This window comes from Kryptolebias marmoratus, linkage group LG16 (genome assembly GCF_001649575.2).
Source record: "Kryptolebias marmoratus isolate JLee-2015 linkage group LG16, ASM164957v2, whole genome shotgun sequence".
Lineage (NCBI taxonomy): Eukaryota > Metazoa > Chordata > Actinopteri > Cyprinodontiformes > Rivulidae > Kryptolebias > Kryptolebias marmoratus.
In genome coordinates, this window is record NC_051445.1 from 31,371,078 (window position 1) to 31,394,262 (window position 23,185).

At 39.5% G+C, this 23,185-nt stretch overlaps 1 protein-coding gene across 1 annotated transcript in view; it reads right to left on the reverse strand.

Annotated features, from left to right (window-relative positions):
- Positions 1 to 2,784: 2,784 nt before the first annotated feature.
- The window catches only part of LOC108249480 (aldehyde dehydrogenase 2 family member), a 29,544-nt gene continuing 9,143 nt past the window's right edge, over positions 2,785 to 23,185 (reverse strand). The window contains exons 6-13 of the mRNA XM_017438888.2: positions 20,411 to 20,539; positions 16,667 to 16,780; positions 15,520 to 15,622; positions 13,463 to 13,647; positions 13,124 to 13,288; positions 11,077 to 11,234; positions 8,456 to 8,570; positions 2,785 to 3,026 (exon numbers count right to left, since the gene is read on the reverse strand). Coding sequence (XP_017294377.1) covers positions 2,994 to 3,026; positions 8,456 to 8,570; positions 11,077 to 11,234; positions 13,124 to 13,288; positions 13,463 to 13,647; positions 15,520 to 15,622; positions 16,667 to 16,780; positions 20,411 to 20,539 — 1,002 coding nt within the window. The 3' untranslated portion in view covers positions 2,785 to 2,993. The remainder of the gene's footprint in view (positions 3,027 to 8,455; positions 8,571 to 11,076; positions 11,235 to 13,123; positions 13,289 to 13,462; positions 13,648 to 15,519; positions 15,623 to 16,666; positions 16,781 to 20,410; positions 20,540 to 23,185) is intronic.

A 23,185-nucleotide genomic window follows, 5' to 3' on the forward strand; every position in this document is an offset into this window, starting at 1 on the left:
CATTTGAAATATATGAGTTTGTATGTAATGTATGAATATAATATACAAGTTTCACTTTTTAAATGGAATTACTGAAATCAATCTACTTTTTCATGATATTCTAATTTTATGACCAGCACCTGTAGTGGCATTCTGTGACACACAAATCTGTTACTCCAATTTACTTTTGACAGTTCACATGCAGTCATATAAAAATGAAAGTCCAAGTTTTACATAAATATTTACATATTATGACCCTTATTTATTAGTTTGTGAGGACATAGTGCCCTTGATTGTTTGGCTTGTGTTGACATAATGTCCTAATTTAATAATTTGTGTCAACATTATATTGTAATTTATATAATTTTTCCCTCTTTTGAGGGTGGTGTCCCGAGGTTTAAAATTTATGACCTGTTAATGATTCATAACTTCTCCATCCTATAACGTGTACCCTCTAATCAAAATTGGCATCTGTGGTGCTCTTTCTTGGCATAAAACCATCCTGCTGCTCACAAATAGTCACCTCTTGTTGATCTCTCCCAGATCTTCATCATGTGGCTCAACTTAACACCCTGTAGATCATACAACTCTGTACATCAGCCTCGTTCTTCAAAACGGGCACCAGCACACTTCTCCTCCATTCCTCAGGCATTTTCCCAGCTCTCTTCCTTTGTCTGTCATTGTTCCTATGTTTAGAGTTGCTACCCTCAGTCCTGCACTCTTGTCTTTCTTCTTCTCCCTCTGTCTCCTGGCATGTTCTCTGCTCATGGTCCTCCTCTAACAGTAGCACAGTTTCCACCGGAACCCAGTTTGTCAATAGAACCAGTGGCAGCCTTTTTTAACCTGGGCCTTGACAAATGGTGTTGCCTGGACAAACTCACATGTTAGTTTTGGCAAAAGTGTTTTACACTTGCAAATTGTGTTGACATAATGTCCTTATTTTTTGTTTGTGGTCCGAAATATTTAGTTTTTACCAATGTATTGTCCTTACTTTAGTTTGTCCTAACAAATTGTCCTGATCTATTTAGTTTGTTGACAATGTCCTTATTCACAAATTTGTTTGTGTTGATGTACTACAATGTCCTTGTTTTTTTCTGTAAAAACAATGTCTTTGTTTCCGTTGACATGTTCTTGTTTACAAATTGGTTACTGTTGACATAATGTTCCTATTCATTTGTCTGCGTTGGTGTAAGGGAGAGACGTCTCAGGTGGCTCGGCGCAGAGGCTGAGCGGACTGAGAATGCCGCTCAGAACAGATCCATGCGGAAGCAGCGGCAGCAGCAACTAAAACAGCCTTCCGTTTTCACCTGTACCAAGTGCTCAGGGACTGCACAGCCATTCTCGGCGGTGCAGGTACACTCTTGAGAAGCTACACCATCGTCTCCCGAGACAGACGGATGCCGAAGAATGTCCTTAATTACAATTTGTTTGTGTTTACAAGATGTTGTTTGTTTGTGTTTACAGATGATCTTATTTATATAGGATTTTACCTGATTGCATAATTCAGCCAATTACAGATGAGGGGCATTGTTATTTTGTGGGTGAGAAGCTAAAAAGCTTGGGAAACAGACCAAAACTTTAATTTTTTTAAATCCTCTCACTGAAAAATGAGTCGTCTATTAAGTGAAATGACAAAAAAATGAATACGTTTCCACGGACATTTTAATTTTTCTATAAAGTTTTAGATACATATTGTTCATGTTTTGCTTCTTTCATTTTTTAAGAGAAACTGGGCCTTTAGGACACTTTAAACTGGCACCAATGATTCTGTTTAGCTTTGAAAAACTAAACTATTACATATTTGCAAAAAATAACTTAAAGTAAAATTAACATCAGTCAATACATTCCTAATAAAGATTAAAAGCCTCCTAATGTGAAATGGGCATTAATTGAAGGAATGTGTACTGTTTGCTGCCTTTCATGTTTTAGACTAAGATCTTATGCTGAAAAATAATGAAGTTGTAGACATTTTGGTCAATCTTTGTAAATGACATTTGTGATCTTGTGAGATCTGTTAGGGATCAGAGTGTGTGTACTAACACACCAAACTTCAATATCTAACAATATCTCAAAATTTACTTAATTACAACCATTTTTGTGCTGGCTTAAGTCAATTTGCTGTGGAGACCATCTTGACTTGGGTTTACGCCAAAAGTTTATAAATTTTAGATGTACATCCAGTGATTACTTTGAGTTTCACTAAAATTTGTCCAATGATTCATGAGATATTTTGCAAACACTACAAACAAACAAACACACACATATGGGCAAAAACCTAATTGCTGCTGGGGGATAATTACAGATTCCAGAGGAAAAGCTTCACTTAAGTGCTGCAGATTTCTTTTTAAACTAAGCAACATCTAAAACAAATAATTTCTGTATTCCAATCACAAAATGAATGCTTCAATCACTGTCCCACTATCGGAGTATAAATGTGGCGTAGTAGATTTAAAAGGATCAGTGAGAGGATTCATTGGGACATTTGGGTTTAAAACAAATGGGACTACCATAAATCTGAGATTAAAGGACAAAGAAATCCTGTTATGATAAAAAAAAATTAATAATTCTAAGGTGTGTAAGGGATGATTCTGTATGTTATTTAAATGTTGCTGTGTTTAAAACTAAGGTATCCATGACTTAATACAATAAATTGGAATAAATAATTGAAAACACCTAAGTTCACTGGTTATAATCACTTCACATCTAAACATTCTAAACCTACCTCACACCAGCTTTTATGAAACACTTTTATTACTTTTCACTGATTCATTGTAGTTTGTTCTCCAAAATCAGAAAGATGACAGCTGAGTGTCTCAAATGCATTTATTAGAAAAAATTACAGTAAAGAAAAAATATAAGGACTAGAGAGTGACAGTAGTTTATAGTTCTGGCTGAAGGTTTATGATATACAATGATGAATAAAGACAATTTCCACATGCCATCTTTAGTGGTAAAATCAAATATAATGCTGAATCATAGCTGAATACATTTTCCCGGCAGGTCTCAGTGAACGTCTAGGAGTTCTTCTGCAGCACCTTCATGGTCACCTGAAAAAGAAAAAAAAGACAGTAACTCTGCAGGCACAAAGTATGTGTGTTTTTTTGCTTGGGTTGTCAGCTACTGATTGGTAATACTGAGCTGTTTATTAGTTACCAAGCTGACAATGATTGTTGGACATATTGTGTCACCACCTGTTGTAATTGCAGTCTTTTGTTGCTCTGAGCTGTCTTCATGTTGTGCTGTTAACTTATCTCTATATGTATGGATCCGTTTGGAAGTGGAACATATATGTTCTACTTTTTTCATACTATATTTAAGAGTGCTGCTGTTTTGGCTCTGATCAATGGGTTTCTGGTTGTTCCATCCTGACCTGCCTAGATTTTTAAATGTATAGTTACTCCAATTGTTGGACATTATTTCACACAGAACAGACTTAATCTTACAAAGTGAAATAACAAATTAAAGACTTAATATTCTTTAAAGGAAAACATATCACATTTCAGAATTTTTCCAAAAAGTTTTAAAGACAGAACAATTAGACTTTTATTCTGTAGTTGAAGATGTTTCACTTCCCATTTGGGAAACTTTATCAATTCAAAACTGGAGTGTGTGAAATTCTCTTTGGGCAGCTACATTCACATGTAAGTTAATCTCACTCCCCTCCCACTTGAGGGTCATTAGGGTCTTTGTTGTCACCAGGTGACTCTGAACCCATCCAAGAACAGATGTTCAGAACAAATCAATGTGTGGCTGTGTCATAACGTCCTCCAGCTGAACAGAAACAAAACTGCAGTAATTATCTTTGGACCTAAAGAGGAACAATCAAGCATCAGCGCGCAGCTTCAGTTATTCCAGCTAGAAACTAGTGATCAGGCCTGATATCTGGGTGTGGTGATGGACTCACACCTGAACCTTCAGAGCCACATAAAGACAGTTACAAAGACGACCTTCTATCACCTGAAGAACATCTCCAGGATTAAAGGACTAATGTCCCAGCAAGATCTGGAGAAACTCATCAACACATTCATCTTTAGTTGCATTGATTACTGCAACAGTGTCTTCACAGGTCTGCCTAAAAAAATCAGACAGCTGCAGCTGCTGCTGGTGTTCTCACTAAAACCAGGAAGTTACAGAACATCACCCCAGTTCTAAAACCCTTACACTGAGTCCCTGTAGCTCAGAGAATAGACTTTAAAATACTTCTGTTAGTTTATAAATCACTGAACGGTCTAGCACCACAATACATTAAAGATCTGCTGTTGTTGGATCAACCCTCCAAACCACGCAGGTCTTCTGGTTCTGGTCTACTCTGCATCCCCAGAACCAGAACCAAATATGGAGAAGCAGCTTTCAGCTTCTATGCACCATCAATCTGCAACAAACTTCCAGAAAGCTGCAAAACAGCCGAAACACTGAGTTCCTTTAAATCACGGCTAAAACCCACCTGTTTAGAGTTCCTTTTGAACCATAATACCTGGATGTGTACTGCTGTCTCATTTGGTGACTGTATGTTATTGTTTTTATGACTTTTTAATTGAGTGTTTTTATGATGTAAAGCACTTTGAACTGCCTTGGGCTGTACAAATAAACTTGACTTGCCTCATCTAACAGGGAATCAGAGACAATTGTAGGAAGGATGGTGTGAATTTTCTCTCTAATTAAAATAATTTTATTCATAAAGAATCCCATGAAGTCATCACTGCTTAGAGTTATAGAGATACATGGTTCAAGAGAGATATGACTTCATTAGTCTAGCTACAGTTCTAAACAGAAACATGGGGTTGTTCTTATGTCCCACAGGCCAAGAAGGCCCGATAGGACTCCTCCAGCCTGACAGCATCCCTCACCGCCGGTGTCCACCAGTGGGTTCAAGGGTTGCCGCCACGACAGGCACCAACCACCCTGCGACCACAGCTCCGATAAGCCGCCTCAACAATGGAGGCACAGAACATGGCCCACTCGGGCTCAATGTCCCCCGCCTCCCTCGGAACATGTGCCAGGTGCCAGTCATCAGATACCCTGCTGGTATAACAGCCTGGCCAAAGGAGGAGATAGAAGCCACAGGCATCAAGATTCAAAAACTTGGGTTGAGAGTATAGTTTTTGAAAATATGTTTCAAAGCTTTTTAGTGTATTTTAAAATGCACAGTGTAGTAATTTAGGTATTGGGTTTTTTTAATTTTATGGATTGAATTCTCCACTTGTTGCTTTTTCAGACTAAAAGCTAACAATTTACTGGCCTTCCCTTCTTCCTCATAGTACATTTGCTTTGTAAATATTAACTTTTTTGTATGTTTCTTGTACAGATCTCTTATTTCATTCTTTTTCTTCCTTATCATTTAATTTCGTTGTTATTTGTGTCTTTATGTTTGTGTTCCAACTGCTTCAATTCTGCTTGCAGCTTATCTAGCTCACTTAGCCTAGCTCTTCTTACACTGTATCAATTATCCCACTCCTCAACACTGCTTTACATGCATCCCACAATGTCAGAAGTGTAATCTGTGTTCTTACTTGTATGCTAATGCCTAGATTTTAAATCATTTCAATAGTTGTGCTTGGGTACGTTGCTGTCAGGTGATCACAGGAGTAATACTATAATAGCTTGTAGTTTCAATTAATAAGTGCAGGAAACATTGTAGCAGTGACAGGAGCTCCCTCATTAGCAGAGCTCCACCCCATCAGCCGAGTAAGAGTTAAAGGGTAAGAACCGTGATGTCACACCAAAGCTGAGAAAAGCACTGTAAGCATCACAAAATGTTACAGGGTAGTGGCCTGTTGGAACTTCATTTAGTGATAAAAAATACACATTTGTTTCTCTTTTGGACATCTGGCAGCAACGAGATCTAAACATGGGGTTAACTAATTTTTATGCTCAGGGTGACAGGAAGAGCTTGGTTTTGCGGACATGCTTTTTTTTGGAAGAAAAAGTGGTCATATTTTAGGGTGGAGGCAAAAAAGCGACAAACTGGCCACTGCCAGAGCATGTCAGCCACAGGTGGGGGTAAGGGTGTACCTGAACTGACACCTTTTGAAAGGTTGGCCTCTTATTTGACTTAAACAAATAAGCTTGTTGCATTATGTCAGAAAAAGGAGGGAGATACTGATTTGGCTGAGACCACAGATGGGCCAGGGAAAGCTCAGTTTAATTTATATTATGTGTAAATCACAGATAAAAGAACAGTGGGATATGTTGTCTTCGTGTTCTCGGGTTCTCTTGAGTCTGCAGGTGGCAAAGAGAGTCAGGGCGAGGGGGCAATGGGCACAGAGGGTCCGGCTGTACCCAGCACCAGTGCACTCCAAGCGTATGGTGCTCCTCCTCCCCCAGACGCATACAAGTACCACCACCGGCATTTTAGGAGGCCGATGGCATGCTCCACAGTTGAGCGCGCATGGGTGTGAGAGAGGTATTATAGTGCGCCTCTTCTGCGCTCTGGGGGGGTATCAACTGTCCCCTCGTGTGTTAATCTGTGGGACACATCACCCTGGTGATCATCCAGGGAGAGGAATGTGATGGGGAGAAAACTTAGCATAAATAATCCTGCTGTTTTGAAAGCTCATGATAAAATCGGATTTAAGATTAATGTTTGATTATGGAGTGAAATTAAATATCTGAGGGGAATTTTTAAAATTCAACCTTAAACATTTTTATTCAGACAGGCTTTCAATGCCTAGTGGCACTAGCATTTTTTTCCATTCTGTGAATCTCTTACTTTGTTGTTTGTTTGTATTATTCTTAATGCACTTTGAACTGCCTTGTTGCTGAAAAGTGCTATATAAATAAATACATTTGACTTGACGGCTGTTTTCACTTTTGTACTGTGAAGCACTTTGATCACCTTTTAAAACACAAAAGAATAAACGTAATAATATAATACATCCAATAGAAAAGTGGTGCATATACAGTAGGTTGTATATAGGGCTAATACACATAATTATATTTAAGTTTTGCATTTCTTTTAGTCACATAAAGAAAATCATTTTGTTTTGAATATGAACAGATGTGGTATTTTGAATGCTATTGTATTTTTTATGTGATGCACATTGGAATTTTTATCTGTCAAAGGTGCTATATAAGTAAACTTTACTTACTATATTATCGCAGTCAGGGTGAAATAAGTGCAACAGAACAATGATGCGTCCCTTCACAAAACCTCCCTCCACATGAGGCTTCAGTTTTTTTCAGCCACAAAGTTTGTCTCTGTCTCTCTGTGTTCTAGTAAGGGCTGGTGATCACAACTGAAGGGGTTGAACTACCTAAAGGAAACAATGCAGAAGTCCAGGACAGCAACAAATACCTCAGAGTCCCACAGGCAAATGGTTACCACAATGAGGTTTCAAGGAAGTCAGCCACAATTAAGTACCTACAAAGACTACTCTTTATACCTACAAAGAGTAAGACAGGTCCTGAGGAGCCAGCTAAGAACAAAGTCAACATGTATACACTACCAGCCATCAGATACCCGCTGGTATAATAGCCTGGACGAAGGAGGAGATAGAAGCCACTGATATCAGGACACAAAAGCTCCTTACAATGCACGGAGAGTTTCGCCTCGAGTCCAGCACCTGAGACTGTACACTAACAGAAAGGATGGAGGGAGAGGACTAGTGAGCATCAGAGCCACTTTACAGGAAGATATTAAACAGGAAATAATTAAGATCCTGGAGTACATGAGGAGGAAAGTTTCCAATAATGAGTGAATGTCTCATACAACAGAAAACCAATGTGAAAGAGGAGTAACAAGAGAACCATCATGAAAAGATAAGCCCATGCACAGTATGTACAACCAGCAGATTGAGGGAGGCTGATATCAACAAATCCTACCAGTGGCTAGAGAGGGCTGGTCTGAAGGGCAGGACAGAGGCACTAATCATTGCAGCACAAGAGCATTAGAGGCTAAGACAGGACTCAATGGCTGATATGGTATTCAGGAACATCTGTGCAGAGTACAGGCTGGAGTTTTGTAGTCAAATTTGGAGACTCCACCAAGGGTAGTGGAGATTGTCAGGGGTAAGATACTGTGGGACTTCCAGAACTAGACTGACCAGGGGATGGCTAACCAAACAAAATATTGTGGTGGTCGAAGGAGGAGCACAAGAAGAAATACCAAGGTCTGAAAGAGAAAAAAGTAAAGTTGTGGGGAGTCAAACCCACAGTGGTGCCAGTGGTCATCGGAGCACTGTGTGTTGTGACTCCCAAATTGGCTCCAACAGATCCCAGGAACAACCTCAAATTTCTGTCCTAAAGAGTGCAGTCGTAGGAACAACTATGACACTGCACAGAACCCTGAAGCTCCCAGGCCTCTGGTAGAGGACCCCAAGGGAGAATTGGAACCACCCATGTGGAAAGATAGGGCGAGCTGGGTGTTTGTTTTTATTTACACACACGTATACACTAACATATCACTATTATGTATATTAGTTATGAACCTTCTCTCAGTCATCCATATATTTTATAAATCTTTAAAACTTGTATTTACCGTTTTAACTTCTGTGTAGATGTCAAGGCCATACTCTCCCAGCTCTCTGCCATTCCCTGAAGCCTTGTACCCCCCGAAGGGAGCCTGAGCCGAAAACACATCATAGCAGTTTATCCTGCAAAGCAAGAAACAAATGCACACAGAAAGATGACTTATAAACTCAAATGTTAATGTGAATGAATCCCTGTTTGCCTCTAAAAAACTATCAATGGGAGTACATATTGATTACTAGAGGGAGAGCTGAATAAGGAGGCAAATGTAAAGAAATAAAAATTTTCAATGAAATTTCCAAAAAAAAAAAAAACGTCTGGTTCTGTGCTTAGGACTCGTCTGGAAAGCTGATTGAGAAAAATACGGCCTCAGGTGAAGGGTCAGACCAAGAGCAATTCCAAAAACCTTGATGGATAAACATGAATCAGAATACCTCGCCTGAAAAAGGGAAACCAGAGCACCCCCCTGGAGCCAGGCCTGGTGGTTACCCTCCTCATGTAATTGTTCCAACAATTATCCTTTATCAGTGATTGGGATTAATAAAAATGACCCAAAAGAGAAACTCAAGTTATTTTCGTGCATCGATTTATTTTCAACATTTTACATTAACATACTGCCATACTGATCAGTCATCATCAGCTTCGCCCCGCCTGGAAGAACGAGCTGTCTGTGAGTGTTTGGGACAGAGGAGAGGCCCACTGCAGCACCCGCTGCTCTTTGCTTTTTTAAAAATAAATAGTCACTAGATGGATCTGATAACTCACTAAATATACAAACACAGTCTCTAAATTGGCAACAGTGCTTGCATCTGGGCACACTATACATCTGAAAGCATGACCTGCCCTGCTCTGCCCTGATTGGATAAAACTTTGGCTCTGGCTCACTTTATTTGTTGAGAGCAGTCAGTTTAATCCCTGTATTATAAATTAGATTGGATGGTTTTAACAGAACAACAACAACTAAAAAAAGTGTTTTTTTCCTTCTCATTTTTACAGTTGACGGAAATCTCTCCTTTGAAATGACGGAAATCCATCGAGGGCGATAGAGAACTTAAATCCCTAAACTGTTTTTATGGCTTTCATCAATCAACTTGGTCATAAAGAACAATTCAATGATGGCCAGATGTTATAGCTGTCCTTCTTGACCAGAGGTAGGCAATCCTGGTCCTCAGGGTCACCATCCTGCAGGTTTTACTTGTTTCTCTGCTCCAGCACACCTGATTTGAATCAATGGGTGATTAACAGGCTTCTGCAGAACATGAAGAGGGGATATAACCACTGAATCAGGTGTTGAGGCAGTGTGGGGTGCGCCCCCTAGGGGGGACACAGTGCCATTGCAGGAGGGGCACGAGAAGTGGTATGGATGAATGAAAAAATAAAAATAAAAATAACTGCCTGACTAAGCATAGTGGACAGGTTTTTAACCCCATTTTGCACAGAGACTTTTTTCAAATGTATTGATGATAGCAAAGTTGAATATTGTTACAAATAAAAAAAAAGAAATATGTTTGAAATAACACTGACAGCAAAGAATCCTCTTCTACAGTATAGAACTAAAAAAAAACAGTTACACAAAAGTGTTTCACTGTAAAGATGGTTTGTAGTTTTATTGCAACCTGAAGTGTTTCACTAAATTTCAGTGGAGTTTGAATACTTTTTTCACTGTAATCCATAGGGGGGCCAGAAGAAAATCTTTGGGAACCACTGTGTTGAGGGAACATGTCCCAATGCTGACCGGCCAAGGCACATTTCCTCCCAGTTACCATAGCCACAAAGAGCATGTCTCTGTGGTCTTTTTAAGTCCATTTGTTCCTACGTTTTGCTGGAACAGTTGTAAAGACAACTATTTTCTAACAGCCTCAGCCAGCTGCTTCTCAGCAGAGCAGTAGAAGCAAATTAACTCCATTAAAGATCACTGGCTTTTCTGCATAAACATGCCCACACTTTCTGATCAATAAAGCAACACTTGGCGCAGACACATGTGGTAAAAAGTTTGGCACGGCCCTGTGTCACAAAGTGGCGGATGAAGCTCCTATGAAAATAAAACTGACGCAATTTCATCATGCGTCCACATGAACGAGAGCAGACTTTGTGACTTCCCTTGGAGTATGGAAAGGCCTTTACACTACAGCCCCCACCCCCCATTCTCACAACACATTCTTCCCAGTCTGTCCCTTTTTTGGCCTACAGTTTGTTTGTTTTTTTTAATCTACACATACAGGGGAAATGTAGACATTGAACAAAATCTTCCTACTGACAACCTCTCCACAAATCCTCAGAACTTGCATAGAAAAATATTTTTTTCTTCACAGTCAGTCTTTCTGTCTTTTTGCTACACATACGTTCCTCCCTCTCCCCCCCTCACACACACCTTCACGCACCGATTCACAAAAAGTCCTGATGGTTGAAGGTCACACAAACAGGTTACTATTACAACAATGTGGTCAGCCTACTCTGATTCTAGATTCAGTCTGGATTCAATATAGATTATTATGCAATTAGGATTCTGTTTTTTGAGATATCCTTTTTGTAGAGCAAATCTGTTCTGGCACACGTAGGCAGACATCTTCTCTACATGGTATGCCTGATATGCCATAACAGGACAAATATACATATAACCAGAACACTTACCAAACTGTGCCAGCACGGAGCCCATTGGACACATAGTTGGCTTTATCAATGTCCTTTGTAAAAACAGCAGCTGCTAGTCCATATTTAGTATCATTAGCTCTTGTTATTACTTCCTCCAGGGATGTAAACTTTAAGATCTGCATCACTGGACCAAAGATCTGGGAGAAAACAGGCAAAACATCACAGAAATAACATCATGAATCAGATATACTTAATACCTACAAGACTAATTTTTCCAAATGTTAATCAAGTGTGTGAAAGTTTGTTTGTACTTTTAAATAACCTAGACAACAATACCAACATAAAATAAACCAATAGATACAGATGTTTCAATCCTGCAAAAACAGTGGAAAACATGAAAAGCTGTAGGAAAATTAAAGCAGGACAGGAGCAGACAACATGATGATAGTTAAGGAATGGCATCTGGACAAAATCCGACTGCTAACAATTCAATCAGTTTCAGAAATAAATTCAAAGTAATGTGACCAAAGATGTTTTATTTTTTACTAATCATGAGAGATTGAGTGAGAGCTTCCCTGACTCTGTATAGGATCATACATTTTATAAAATAGAGTTCTATGCACATTATTCTTCAGTAAAAGCAACAACAAACCGTACAAAATTAAAAAATAAGCTGGAGCTCACTAATCAATTTTCAGCTTTAATATGCAAACAGACTAATGTTTTGACACAATTAGTGTCTTCATCAGAGTCCAAGTGAAACAGAACTGAAGCAGGTAATTCAAACAGATATCAAACAAGTCTTTAAAAGTTATTGGATAAAAAAGTCAAAGTACAAGCCTATATAAGGGTGGGGCTGTCCATGGAGTCCATCCACTACACTTCCAGAACTTACAAATCACTTAAAATAAACAAGACTGTGCAAGCATAATAAAAACATTATACCGTTCATCTACTGATGCACAGAGACCTAAAAAATGAAACATCCATAGGACACAGTCATCTTGACAAGCACTGAATATAAATGCAGACATTACAAAAAAGTTCATTTCTTAATAATACCAAATGGTTCAACTTTGTTAAGAGTATGGATCCAGTAGGTCTCTCTACGGAGCAATAAATTAATAATGACCTCTGGAGAAGGATGAGATTTTCTTTTAATCACCCAGAACCTCAACAATTCTGCAGAGCTATGGTTAGCCAGTACATAATGCTCTGCCACTGCTTAATCAATATTTTGAGTACACATCACAGTCTTGTGCTCAGAAATCCTAGTCTTTAAAGCCCTCTTTTTTTGTCCCACAAAGACCAAACCACAAGACATTTCAACATGTACACAATGTGTGTCGCTTCAGTGTATGAAAGACTGAATCAAGTATTTCTCAACTGTCATATTTTCTGTAATGTTTGGACATCTCTGTATCTATATTCAATTGTCAAGACGGCTGTTTCTTTTGGATGTTGCAACCTTTTGACTTTGTTTAAGTTCTGTGTCACTTCGACTCTGATGAAGACACTAGTTGCATCAAAATGTTAGTCTGTTTGCACATTAAGGCTGGAAATTGATCAGTGAGTTCCAGCTTCTTTATTTTTTAAAGTCACATTTTCTAACAAAACTGAAAGAGGTCAGCTTAACAACTGTCCATGAAACCTTGTTTAAACTGATATAAATGTTACTGCACAAACCTAACTTACAGAGAAGGCAGGAGATGCTCTAACTTTACTCCTAAAACTTCCTTAAAGCTGCTGCCTCCACTCCAGGAAGGGGTTGCAGGGCATTGCAGCAGCTTTGCACAATCAGCCTTCAACTTTTTGTTTGTTTCCAGTGAAATGCTCATGTACTGTTGAATGTCTCTGTTTGTTGTTGGCAAATAATAGAGACAATACTCCCCCCTAATGTTCTGGTCGTGCATTCAGTTACGAAAGAAAACATTGATATGGTTCAATATGCTGAGCCAGCAATTATTAGCTCTGTATACAACACAACATGTGTTACCTTGTAACAAGTCCAAATGTTATTTTGTATTGTACCCTGAGATAACATTTGTTTTAATTCAAAACTAAATAGAATTGATGTGCTCCCTACCTCTTCCCTGGCAATGGTCATGTTGTCCTGGACATCTCCAAAAACAGTAGGCTGAATGAAGTATCCTTTATCTGCAGCCACTCCTCCTCCACACATCAGCTTGGCACCTTCTCTCTTTCCAGTGGTGATGTAGCCCAGAATTTTGTTGAACTGCTCTTGATCCACCTCACAGGTTATCACAAAGAAATGAAAGAAATGTCAAATATATGTTGGCGAGAATGACAAATATCTGTGATTAAAAGTAAATTTGGGCAATGAAGGTGATTAGGAAAAACAAAAAAATAAAAAAAATTAAGTAATGCAATGTAAGTTTGGTGTAATGTGTATTTTAAGCGATACCTGAGGGCCCTGCTCAGTCTTCAAGTCAAATGGGTTTCCCACCACTCTTCTCTTAGCACGCTCTACACTGCGCTCAACAAACTCATCGTAGATGTCTGAGTGAACGTATGTTCGAGAGCCAGCACAGCAGCACTGACCCTGGTTGAAAAACAGGGCAAAGTGGGACTGCTCCACAGCATCTTCCACTAAACAAACCAACAAACAAACAGCATTACAGATGCACGGATAGCTCAACATTTTCCTGAAATCAAACAATTCTAAGCTTGACCATTTTCATTTACTGTGTTGTTCCAACTCTGTAGAGGAACCAGCTAAAAGTCAATTTTATTTAACTGATGTCAAGTCAAAGTCAAATTTATTTATATAGCACTTTTTCAGCAACAAGGCGATTCAAAGTGCTTTACAACATGTGAACACAAAAACACAGTCATAAAACACACAACAATATCTAAAATACAAGCTAAATTAATCTAAATGGAATCACAAAACTAAAAATATATAGAACACAAAACACTAAATAAGACAAGAGTTCAGAAAAGCTAATAGACACAAAACTAAACTAAAGGTACAGGAAGGATAACTAAGAGTACCGAAGACAAGCTAAGAGTTAAATACATTTTAATAAAAGGCCAACTAAAGTTGTCAGTGTAAAAGAAAAAATAAAGGAGGGAGGGAGCAACATAGACAGAGATATGAGAGAGGATGTCAGTGAAGACATCGAGAATAAGGTGAGGAACGCCTACAAATACTGTCCCAGATAGGCCTCTGTCTGCCATAGTTCTGAAAGTTTTATCAGCCGGCCTTGGGAGGGGATCCAGCACAGATCCACAGGTGTCCTGGAGTAGGGCCTGATGGGCAGAGAGCGTCAAGTTTACATAACATCCAGGAGAATTTAAGCTAGCCAGCCTTCCAAGGCCGACTCAGTGGAGCCAGATTCAGATATCAGAATTGTGTTTAGGTCAGACCGATACTGTTAATTTCAAGCCAGCCTTCAGAGTCTTACTGGTACATCTCAATGGTGAATCCAAAGCGCCAAATTAAAGTGGTCACTTCTGCCGGGCCAAGTCAGAAAACTCCCCAAGGTTGATTCCATTCGGCCAGCGAGTTCTAAGGTCCATTTGCCTCTGTTCGCAAACCTGAGTCTGAGTGTTTACTGCTCGGCACATTCCTTCACACAGAGCAGGCAGCCTTGGCCCAAACAGCTGCCTGCGTCTTCAGAGTTTCACGAAACACCAGAAAACTGATAAGCCCAAAAAGCAGAAATCCTGTTAAAAGTCCAATTATGGATTTGTCTTCAATAGCCTCGACTGACATTACAAAAAAAAAAAAACAACAAAAAAAAAAAACCACACACAATCTTGCGCTTGCTCCAGGAATCCAAGGGGAAAGAGGGTTCTCCTGTGTCCAGTCTTCTCGTCGAGAAAAGACCAGCTGGCCAGATCCATAATAATTTTATTTAGAAATTATGCAAAGAGAGGCTCCAAAGAAAGAAAGGCAATTAAAAAGCTGATTGGGGAGGAAGAAGAAAAACGCGTCCGCCTTCACAGAGAGCAGAAAAAAGAAACTGTTCTAAACTAAATTGTGTATGTATTGGCGAATGTACAGAGGGTGGATGGATGTGTGCATATGTATCCATCCCCTCTGAGTCAATACTTTGTAGCACCAACTTTGGCTCCAGTTCCAGCTGCAACTCTTTTGGGATCTGTCTCTACCAGCTTTGCACATTTAGACACAAGACAGACGGACAGACAGACACACACACACACACATATTATAACTCAGCCTTTCAGTGAAGGGTGATAATGATTAGGCTTGTTAATTCTCATCGAGTTTGAGAATTAGCAAGCCTAGAGGTTTTGACATTCAAAGGACCGTCTGTTTGTACTCAACTCATCTTCAGTATCACACCAACAAAGCAGTCCAGGTTTTACTGATCTTTTGCCCCTTTTTATTTATTTCTTTTTTACATGAAATCATATTAGAATGTTTGTTGGAAATTACTGTACGTGTATGTGGAAAACACTTCCTGTTGTACATAAATAAATAAAGATACCCACTGTTGGCATCAGAGAGAATGATATTAGGACTCTTCCCTCCCAGCTCCAATGTGACTTTCTTCAGGTTACTGCTGCCAGAGGCCTGCTGGATTAGATGGCCCACCTGATGAACAGAAATACACACACCTTTATTTCACCTGAATTCAATTTGGTGGTGGTGGGAAGAATCTGCCTAAATCAAGCTGCACTGAGATTCTGTGTCTCATGCCCATTTGTGAACCAACTGCAGGAGTTGGAGAAAGTAAACAACATATAGGTTATTAATAATTACTGAAGGCCATCACAGACCTATTATTGTTCACTCAGATGTAAAATCACACTTAGCACTTTTTTTCTTGGACTTATTTGTTTCTTTAACTGAGGCAGGGAGGCCAAGCCCCAAGTGGTGCCAACTGCTCAGTCCATGCCAGCCTGACCCATTCCAGGGACGGTGGCAGGTGGCAGGATGGCAGGACAGTGGCAGGATCCCCAAAGATGCAAAGGAGGAGTGAGCTCCCCCCCAGCGGGGGCGGTCCGGGAGAATTCGAGCCAGTCAAGCATGGTCTCTGGCCCTGGACCAGAGACCTGCCAGCCCAGCCAGGAACCCAGGCACAACACAGGCCCCGCAGGCGTCCCCAGCTTCCAAACCCCCTCTGTCAACCCAGAAATAACACAGGCCTTCCTGGGTAAAAGCTGAAGGTTGGCATTTTGGGTCATTCTAAAAGCGTTTATACAAATTTTACACCAAAAGTTAAAATCTGTACCAATAGATAAGTCAACATCCCATTTACTGATAGGAAGTGAGATAATTAAATTGACTTCTGAGAGTTTTATTGAAGTTTTTGACAGTAAAAACTTTTCTAATGAGTGGTACTGCAGAAGGCAGCTACCGCCTGCGGCTTGTATGCATCGAATTCACTGACTGGAAAAACCAAACAAACAAACAAACAAAAAAAGGATTTCTGAGTGCTCACTGGCCAATCATCGGTACCAATCATAAGCAGAATCCCTGGTGCATCTCTGGTAAAAACAATAACAGAAACATAATTCTATCTTTTAAGTTTCTTAACTATGATTCACCTGGTTAAGCTGCAATGTCAACTGTAAAAGACAGATACAAACACAAATAAAAACAAACTCCAAACAGATGAATTTTGATCAGACATACATCTGTGGATCCAGTAAAGGCCACCTTGTCCACATCCATATGCTTTGCAATGGCAGCACCAGCTGTTGGCCCAAATCCAGACAAGATATTCACAACACCTTCAGGAAAACCGACCTGCAAACAGTAGCAAGAACAGAAAAACTTTAGGAATAAAACAAGCATACTTACGAATGCATATTGCCTGTCATCTTGCATGCCAAAGTTTTATACAAAGGTATTGTTTGATCAGTTAGCACCCAGAGTAGGTTAAGCGCATTATTCTCATATTACCACACCAAATTTTAGCTCAATATCTTTCAACTTACCGAATCTGAGCCATTTTTGTCTTTGCTAAGGTTGTGGCAGCCATCTTAAATCAAACTGACTCCAAAAGTTAATCAGTTGTAGATGTACATCCATCCATACTTTGAGAGTTTTATTAAAATCTGTTCAGTAATTTATGAGATATTTTGCTAATAGATATAGACACAAACATGCAAATAATTATATATTCTTGTGTCTTTCATGGACTTCATAATTGTGGAGTATTCCTATGTTAAAAATACTGTTGAAAACATTGTGTAAATTCTATAATGGGAAACTAAATGATTTGTGGTCTGATGCAATTATCTACAAGACAAAACAGCAAGAGGCAGCAGCAAAGACTTTTGAACATGGCAGAGGTGGAGGACCCAGAGGTCATGAAGCCACAGTCAGAGCCTCTCAGACAAAAGGAGAAGCTCAAAGGTAAAGACGGAGAATAAAAAACAGTCTGAGACAGACAATGAGGACTTTGTTGATGAAGAAGGTGATCCATTATTTGCTTTAGAAGAGAATCACTGAAGGTACCATATCAACAAAAACGCATTCCGTACTACAAATACCCAAAAGGACAATGGACTATACTGGACCTTTCTTGTTTGCACATTTTGTTTTGTTTCTGTTCACTTAATCCTAACACCTGTACTTCATTTGTTTGAATTTTAAAAAAAGAGAGAATCACTGGAAACAGAATTACATTTTGTCTGTGCCCCTTCCAGTCAAATAATGACAAGAGACAGACTCAGATCCATACTTTGGAGCATTTACCCGAGTGATCCTGAACAAGACAGAAAATGCCCAAAACAAGAACTGTGATGTGCCTCTCTGCCTTGTTTTGGACAAAAACTGTTTATATGAGTAGCATCAAGGGTTCATAACAATTTATTCTAACTCCTGATTGTTTTGTCTAAAAATACACCAACAGAAAATGTCAGCATTTTTATGGAAAAGGGTATATAACTTTGTTGTTTACTAAATTTGTTCATGTTTATGAATATTACTGTTTAAATTTACCTTTCAAATTGTAAAAACATTTCATTAAGTATGTTTGTGGTCTTTACAGTAAAAAAATAAGAATTTACTACTCAGATTTTGTTTTTTTGTGTGATTTTAGGTCTTGTGTTAATACCGTAGATCAAAAGTAAAAGATTACTTGAAATTCACACTTGGGAGGTTGTTCTGAAAAAAATGACTCCAAACATGGCAGGTTAAACCTTTTTAGGGTGAAATATGAGCTTTGACTGAAAACATGAACCAGAGTCATTTTTGTTTTTACTAGCCATATGTATAAAAAAAACTTCCATCTTGCCTTATTTGTTCCACATGGGTGGTTCCACTTTCACTTTAAGTTTGGGTCCTCTACCAGAGACCTGGAGCTTGAGGGTTCCACGCAGTATCTTAGCTGTTCCTAGGACTGCGCTCTCAGAGATCTCTGAGGTTGTTCCTGGGATCTGTTGGAGCCACTCTTCCAGTTTGGGGGATCTTGGTTGTTTCATCCTGTATAGTGGCTCTGATGCTCAGTAGTCCTCTGCCTCCCTCCTCTCTCTTAGCGTACAGTCTCAGGGTGCTGGACTTAAGGTGAAACCCTCCGTGCATTGTGAGGAGCTTTCGTGTCTCGATATCAGTGGCTTCTATCTCCTCCTTTGGTATCTGATGACTGGCACCACATATGTGTTGATGGTTTGGTCTTTGTTTTTACCATTCAGCTGGCTCTTCAGGACCTGCCTTACTCTCTGTAGGTACTTGGTTGTGGCTGACTTCCTTGCAGCCTCATCCTGGTTGCCATTTGTCTGTGGGATACCAAAGTACTTGTAGCTGTCCCGGACATTTGCAATGTTGCCTTCAGGTAGTTCAACCCCTTCAGTTGTAATCACCTTACCCCTCTTGAACACCATTCAGCTGCACTTATCAAGTCTGAATGACATACCAATGTTCTTGTTGTATTTCCTGGTGAGGAGGATCAGTGAGTTTATGTCTCGCTCACTTTTGGCATACAGCTTGATGTCATTCATGTAGAGGAGGTGACTGATGACTGTTCTACTTTGGAACCAGTATCCATAGCCACTCTTTGCAATCATCTGGCTGAGAGGTTTAGGCCCATGCAAAACAGCAGTGAGGACAAAGCATCACCTTGGTATATGCTACAATTTATGCTGACTTGTGCATTTGGCTTTGAATTGGCCTCTAGAGTCGTCTTCCACATTCCCACCGAGTTCTCAATGACGTCTCTCAGTGTGCTGTTGATGTTGTACAGTTTCAAGCACTCCAGTATCCATGTGTGGGGCATCAAGTCAAAAGCTTTCCTGAAGTCAATCCAGGTAGTACACAGGTTTGTGTGCACCTGAGCTACAATTCTGCTGACTAGCAGCTGGTGCTTGGCTCCTCCTGGTGTTGATGCCAATTCCCTTTTGTGCCTCGATCGTGTATTGACCCATGTGCCTATTCATCCTAGCCGCTATGATGCCTGACAGTATTGATCTGTCATAATCAATACTGTCCCATACTGTAATAATAATAATAATAATAATAATAAAGCCAATACTGTCCAGCCTTGGGTCAACCACTCAGGGTGGGTCCCTTCCATCAATAGCTGGTTCATTTATCCTGCTAGGCGTTCATTGAGAGAAGTCGGTTTCTTCAGCCAGTAAGTGTGGATCATGTCAGGCGCCGATGTATGAAGGTAAATTTGTTTCAAAACATTTGCACTTGTATTTTTGGATTCAAAGATCTGTGCATTACGATGTGAGAAGTTGTACAGCTAAATATTTACTTGTAACAAATAGTCACGTATTTGTGTAGCTTGTGAGTAAAATTGCCACCTGCAAAAACACATTCCATATAAACAAGCTCTAAATGTAAAGTTCTAAAACAATAAATTACAAATGACCTTTGAGCTTCCATATGTCAATTTTCCCACTACATCTACCGGTCAGTAAACACAGATTCTGAATCTGTTGCTACGAATGCTTGACTCTCGTCTCGCACATGTGACTTTTGAAACATTTCTTGTGGTTGTTTGTATCAAAACAGAGTTGTGTTTGTAGAGGCTAGAGCAGGGGAGGGAGGGGGAGTGGGGTTGTCAGAGCAACCATCAATCAATCACAGTGACAGCTCCAGTTTTCCCTCGGTTTTTCAAGTCCTCTTTGGTCTTTCTCAGTGCTGTATAAGGAGAGTTCAAACTTCTATAGAAAGAAGAGAAAGCGGAAGTCACGTGGGTCATGCACAGGGGTGAAAATTAAAAATTATATATATACTATATATAAAGCATATTGTATATACATTTTTGTATATACTGAAAATTCAAACATTTGTGTGGTTATTGTTTCAGGAAAGGAATGTTCGCCCCTCTAAAATCTATGCTCAGTAGCTACTACTGGTTGTATTTAAAATCAAGTAATATCCAAAATCACACTACGTGAAAGAGTAATAGGAACAAAAACATACCTCTTTGATAAGACTGGCCACGTAAAGCGCTGTAAGAGGTGTCTGCTCTGCAACTTTCATTACTACAGTATTACCAGTCGCCAGGGCTGGACCCAGTTTCCAGGCCTGCATCAAGAGGGGGAAGTTCCACTACAGGGAGGAAGAAAAATTAAATGTATTAAGATATGGTCACATTATTTCACTGTAATATGATAATTTCAATCTGCCTCTGAACAAGTTGAATTGAAAATGTTCACTAACTTTGTGTGTAACAGAATAACAGTTTTTACTGCAATCTTATTACCAGCATAAAAAATAATGTTGCAAAAAATAAAACAAATACACACAAACACAGCCCCAAATAAATAAGAAATGTTGGGACAATAAAATAAGAATACATTTACTTTTAACTGTATTTCATTGCTAAAACAGTAGCTAGTATGATATATTACGCTTTATTTTGTCAAATTCATTCAGACAATCAGCGTTACCAAAAACAGGTAATAAATATCAGGCACCATCCTAAATAGGGATGCACCGATACCCGTTTCAGTTCTGATACCTAGTGATGGCAAAATGAGGCTTTTAGAAGCATTGTGTCATAAAGTGGTTCACTACTCAAAGCTTTCCCTTGGGTGACATCTACCGGCAGCAGGAATTGTTGCACCAAATGAAGCCCTGTGAATGTGATGCATCTTTTGTGTATAGAACAGCGGTTCCCAACCCTGGTCCTCGAGGAACACTATCCTGCACGTTTTCATTGTTTCCCTGCTTTTCAGCAGGTCCTTTCTGTCTGCAGAAGCCTGTTAATCACTCCCTCATTCAAAGCAGGGAAACAACTAAAACATGCAGGATAGTGTTCCTCGAGGACCAGGGTTGGGAATCACTGGTATAGAATAACACTTATGTATGTATATATATATGTGTATTGTGCATATGTGTCTTTAGTACCTGATTAAAGATTAGTTAATTTACCCACGAAACAATAATTTAAAAACAATGTTGTATAAATTTTTGGTTTGTCATTCATATTTTCTTTGGGAGTGTGTTTGGTGTACTGAGTGTTTTTGGACATTGTGCTTGGTGTAATAAAGAGGTTGTTGTGTTACTTCAGGCGTTTTATTCAAGAAACCAAGACAACTGTCAGGATTTGGGTTTTGTTGTTTTTTCTTTGAGATTTCTTTTGCATTTTGGGTGATTGTTTTCATGTTTTGTCTTTGTATTGTTTCTGCCTCTTGTGTTCTGTCATCATTCACTTCTCCTCTGTTTATCTTGTCTTCCTCCCACACCCATCTTCACCTGTTGCTAGTTGTAATCACTCACCTGTGCCCACTTCCCCTAATGACCCTCAGCTGTAAAACCTGGTCACTTTCTCCACTTCCTCGCTGGTTCATTGTCTCTAGTTGCTATTTGTCTCTTGTGGCTCAGTTCTTGTCCTGCCTTGTCTCACCTCGCCCCTTTTGTATTACTTTGGATTTTTGTGACGTTTAGTTTTGCTGCCACGTCAGCCTTTGTTTTGATCATCTTTTATTTTAATAAATGAGTTTGTTTTTGAAAGATGAGCCTGCGCTCTGGGTTCACCTCCTTTTTCCCCACATCATGTCAACAACAACCTGATGTTATTCATCTTACCTTTTATGTATTTGGCGTCAGTAAGAACTGCACCTCTTGCATAACATGATACATGACTATTACACTACTGCATAGTATAGGCTATAGGCTTTCTAATAAACACTTTACTTTATTAGGTGGCAACAAATCGAAATATTCCCACACTTGGGAACGCTTCCTGGATGGTTGCTCCATGACAGAATAATCCACCAAAACTCTGAATATCAAACAATGAGAGCTGTTCATACTGTATAAAACGTGTAAAACAGGGACATGAACCGGGACTTGAGCCATCTTAAATACACTGAATCGCACCAAATGTTCTCAGCTCCGCCTGTCGACTCGAAAAGGTCAGCTGAGTCAGTCTGAATGAAGCAGCCAAGTGATTCAAACGCCATCAGTGACATCACATGAAGCAAGCTCCGCCCACTGCTCCACCATAACTATCCTGTCGAGTTTGAAGCGTGCGTCGAAGCTTCGGTGCTGGAGGTAACATCACTACTTGAAAGTGTTTTGATACCACAGTGCCTCGAGCGTGTGACTCTGCTGACCAGGGCTCACCTCCCTGGAAGTTTGGGGTTTAAAACTCTAAAGCTCCATAGTTTGCTGCAAACTATGTAGAAAACGATGAAATAATGCAGGTGTCTATGAACATACTGCCAACAAAAAGTGAGAAATCTTTCCAAAATTGCTTTTATAACACAATTTGAAAATAAAGAAAATATTGTATTTGCTTTATTTTACTGTTGTGTGTTTTCTATGTTTTTAATTTTTAATCATGCCTCATCAGACTCCAATTAACTGATTAGTACTTTTACTGGTACTCTAGAACAGCAAATACTCCAATGTATACACTTGTACTTCCTTTGGAGATAAACAGATAAGACTGTCCTCAAGTAAGAACAAAGTGGTATTGGTATGTGTCAGTATGGTAGCTTACATAGATTACATGTAATATTTTTAAACTACAGTAGTTTCTCTAAAGGGTACCAAATCTGTCACAGTTTATAACTATACACACATACTGAATAAAGTCGGACTCTCCAATCTCCGGTGCTGAGGTCACCGAGGTGGTTAAAAAGCTCCTCGGTGGCAAGGCTCCGGGGGTGGATGAGATTCGTCCGGAGTTCCTTAGGGCTCTGGATGTTGTAGGGTTGTGTTGGTTAACGCGACTCTGCAATATCG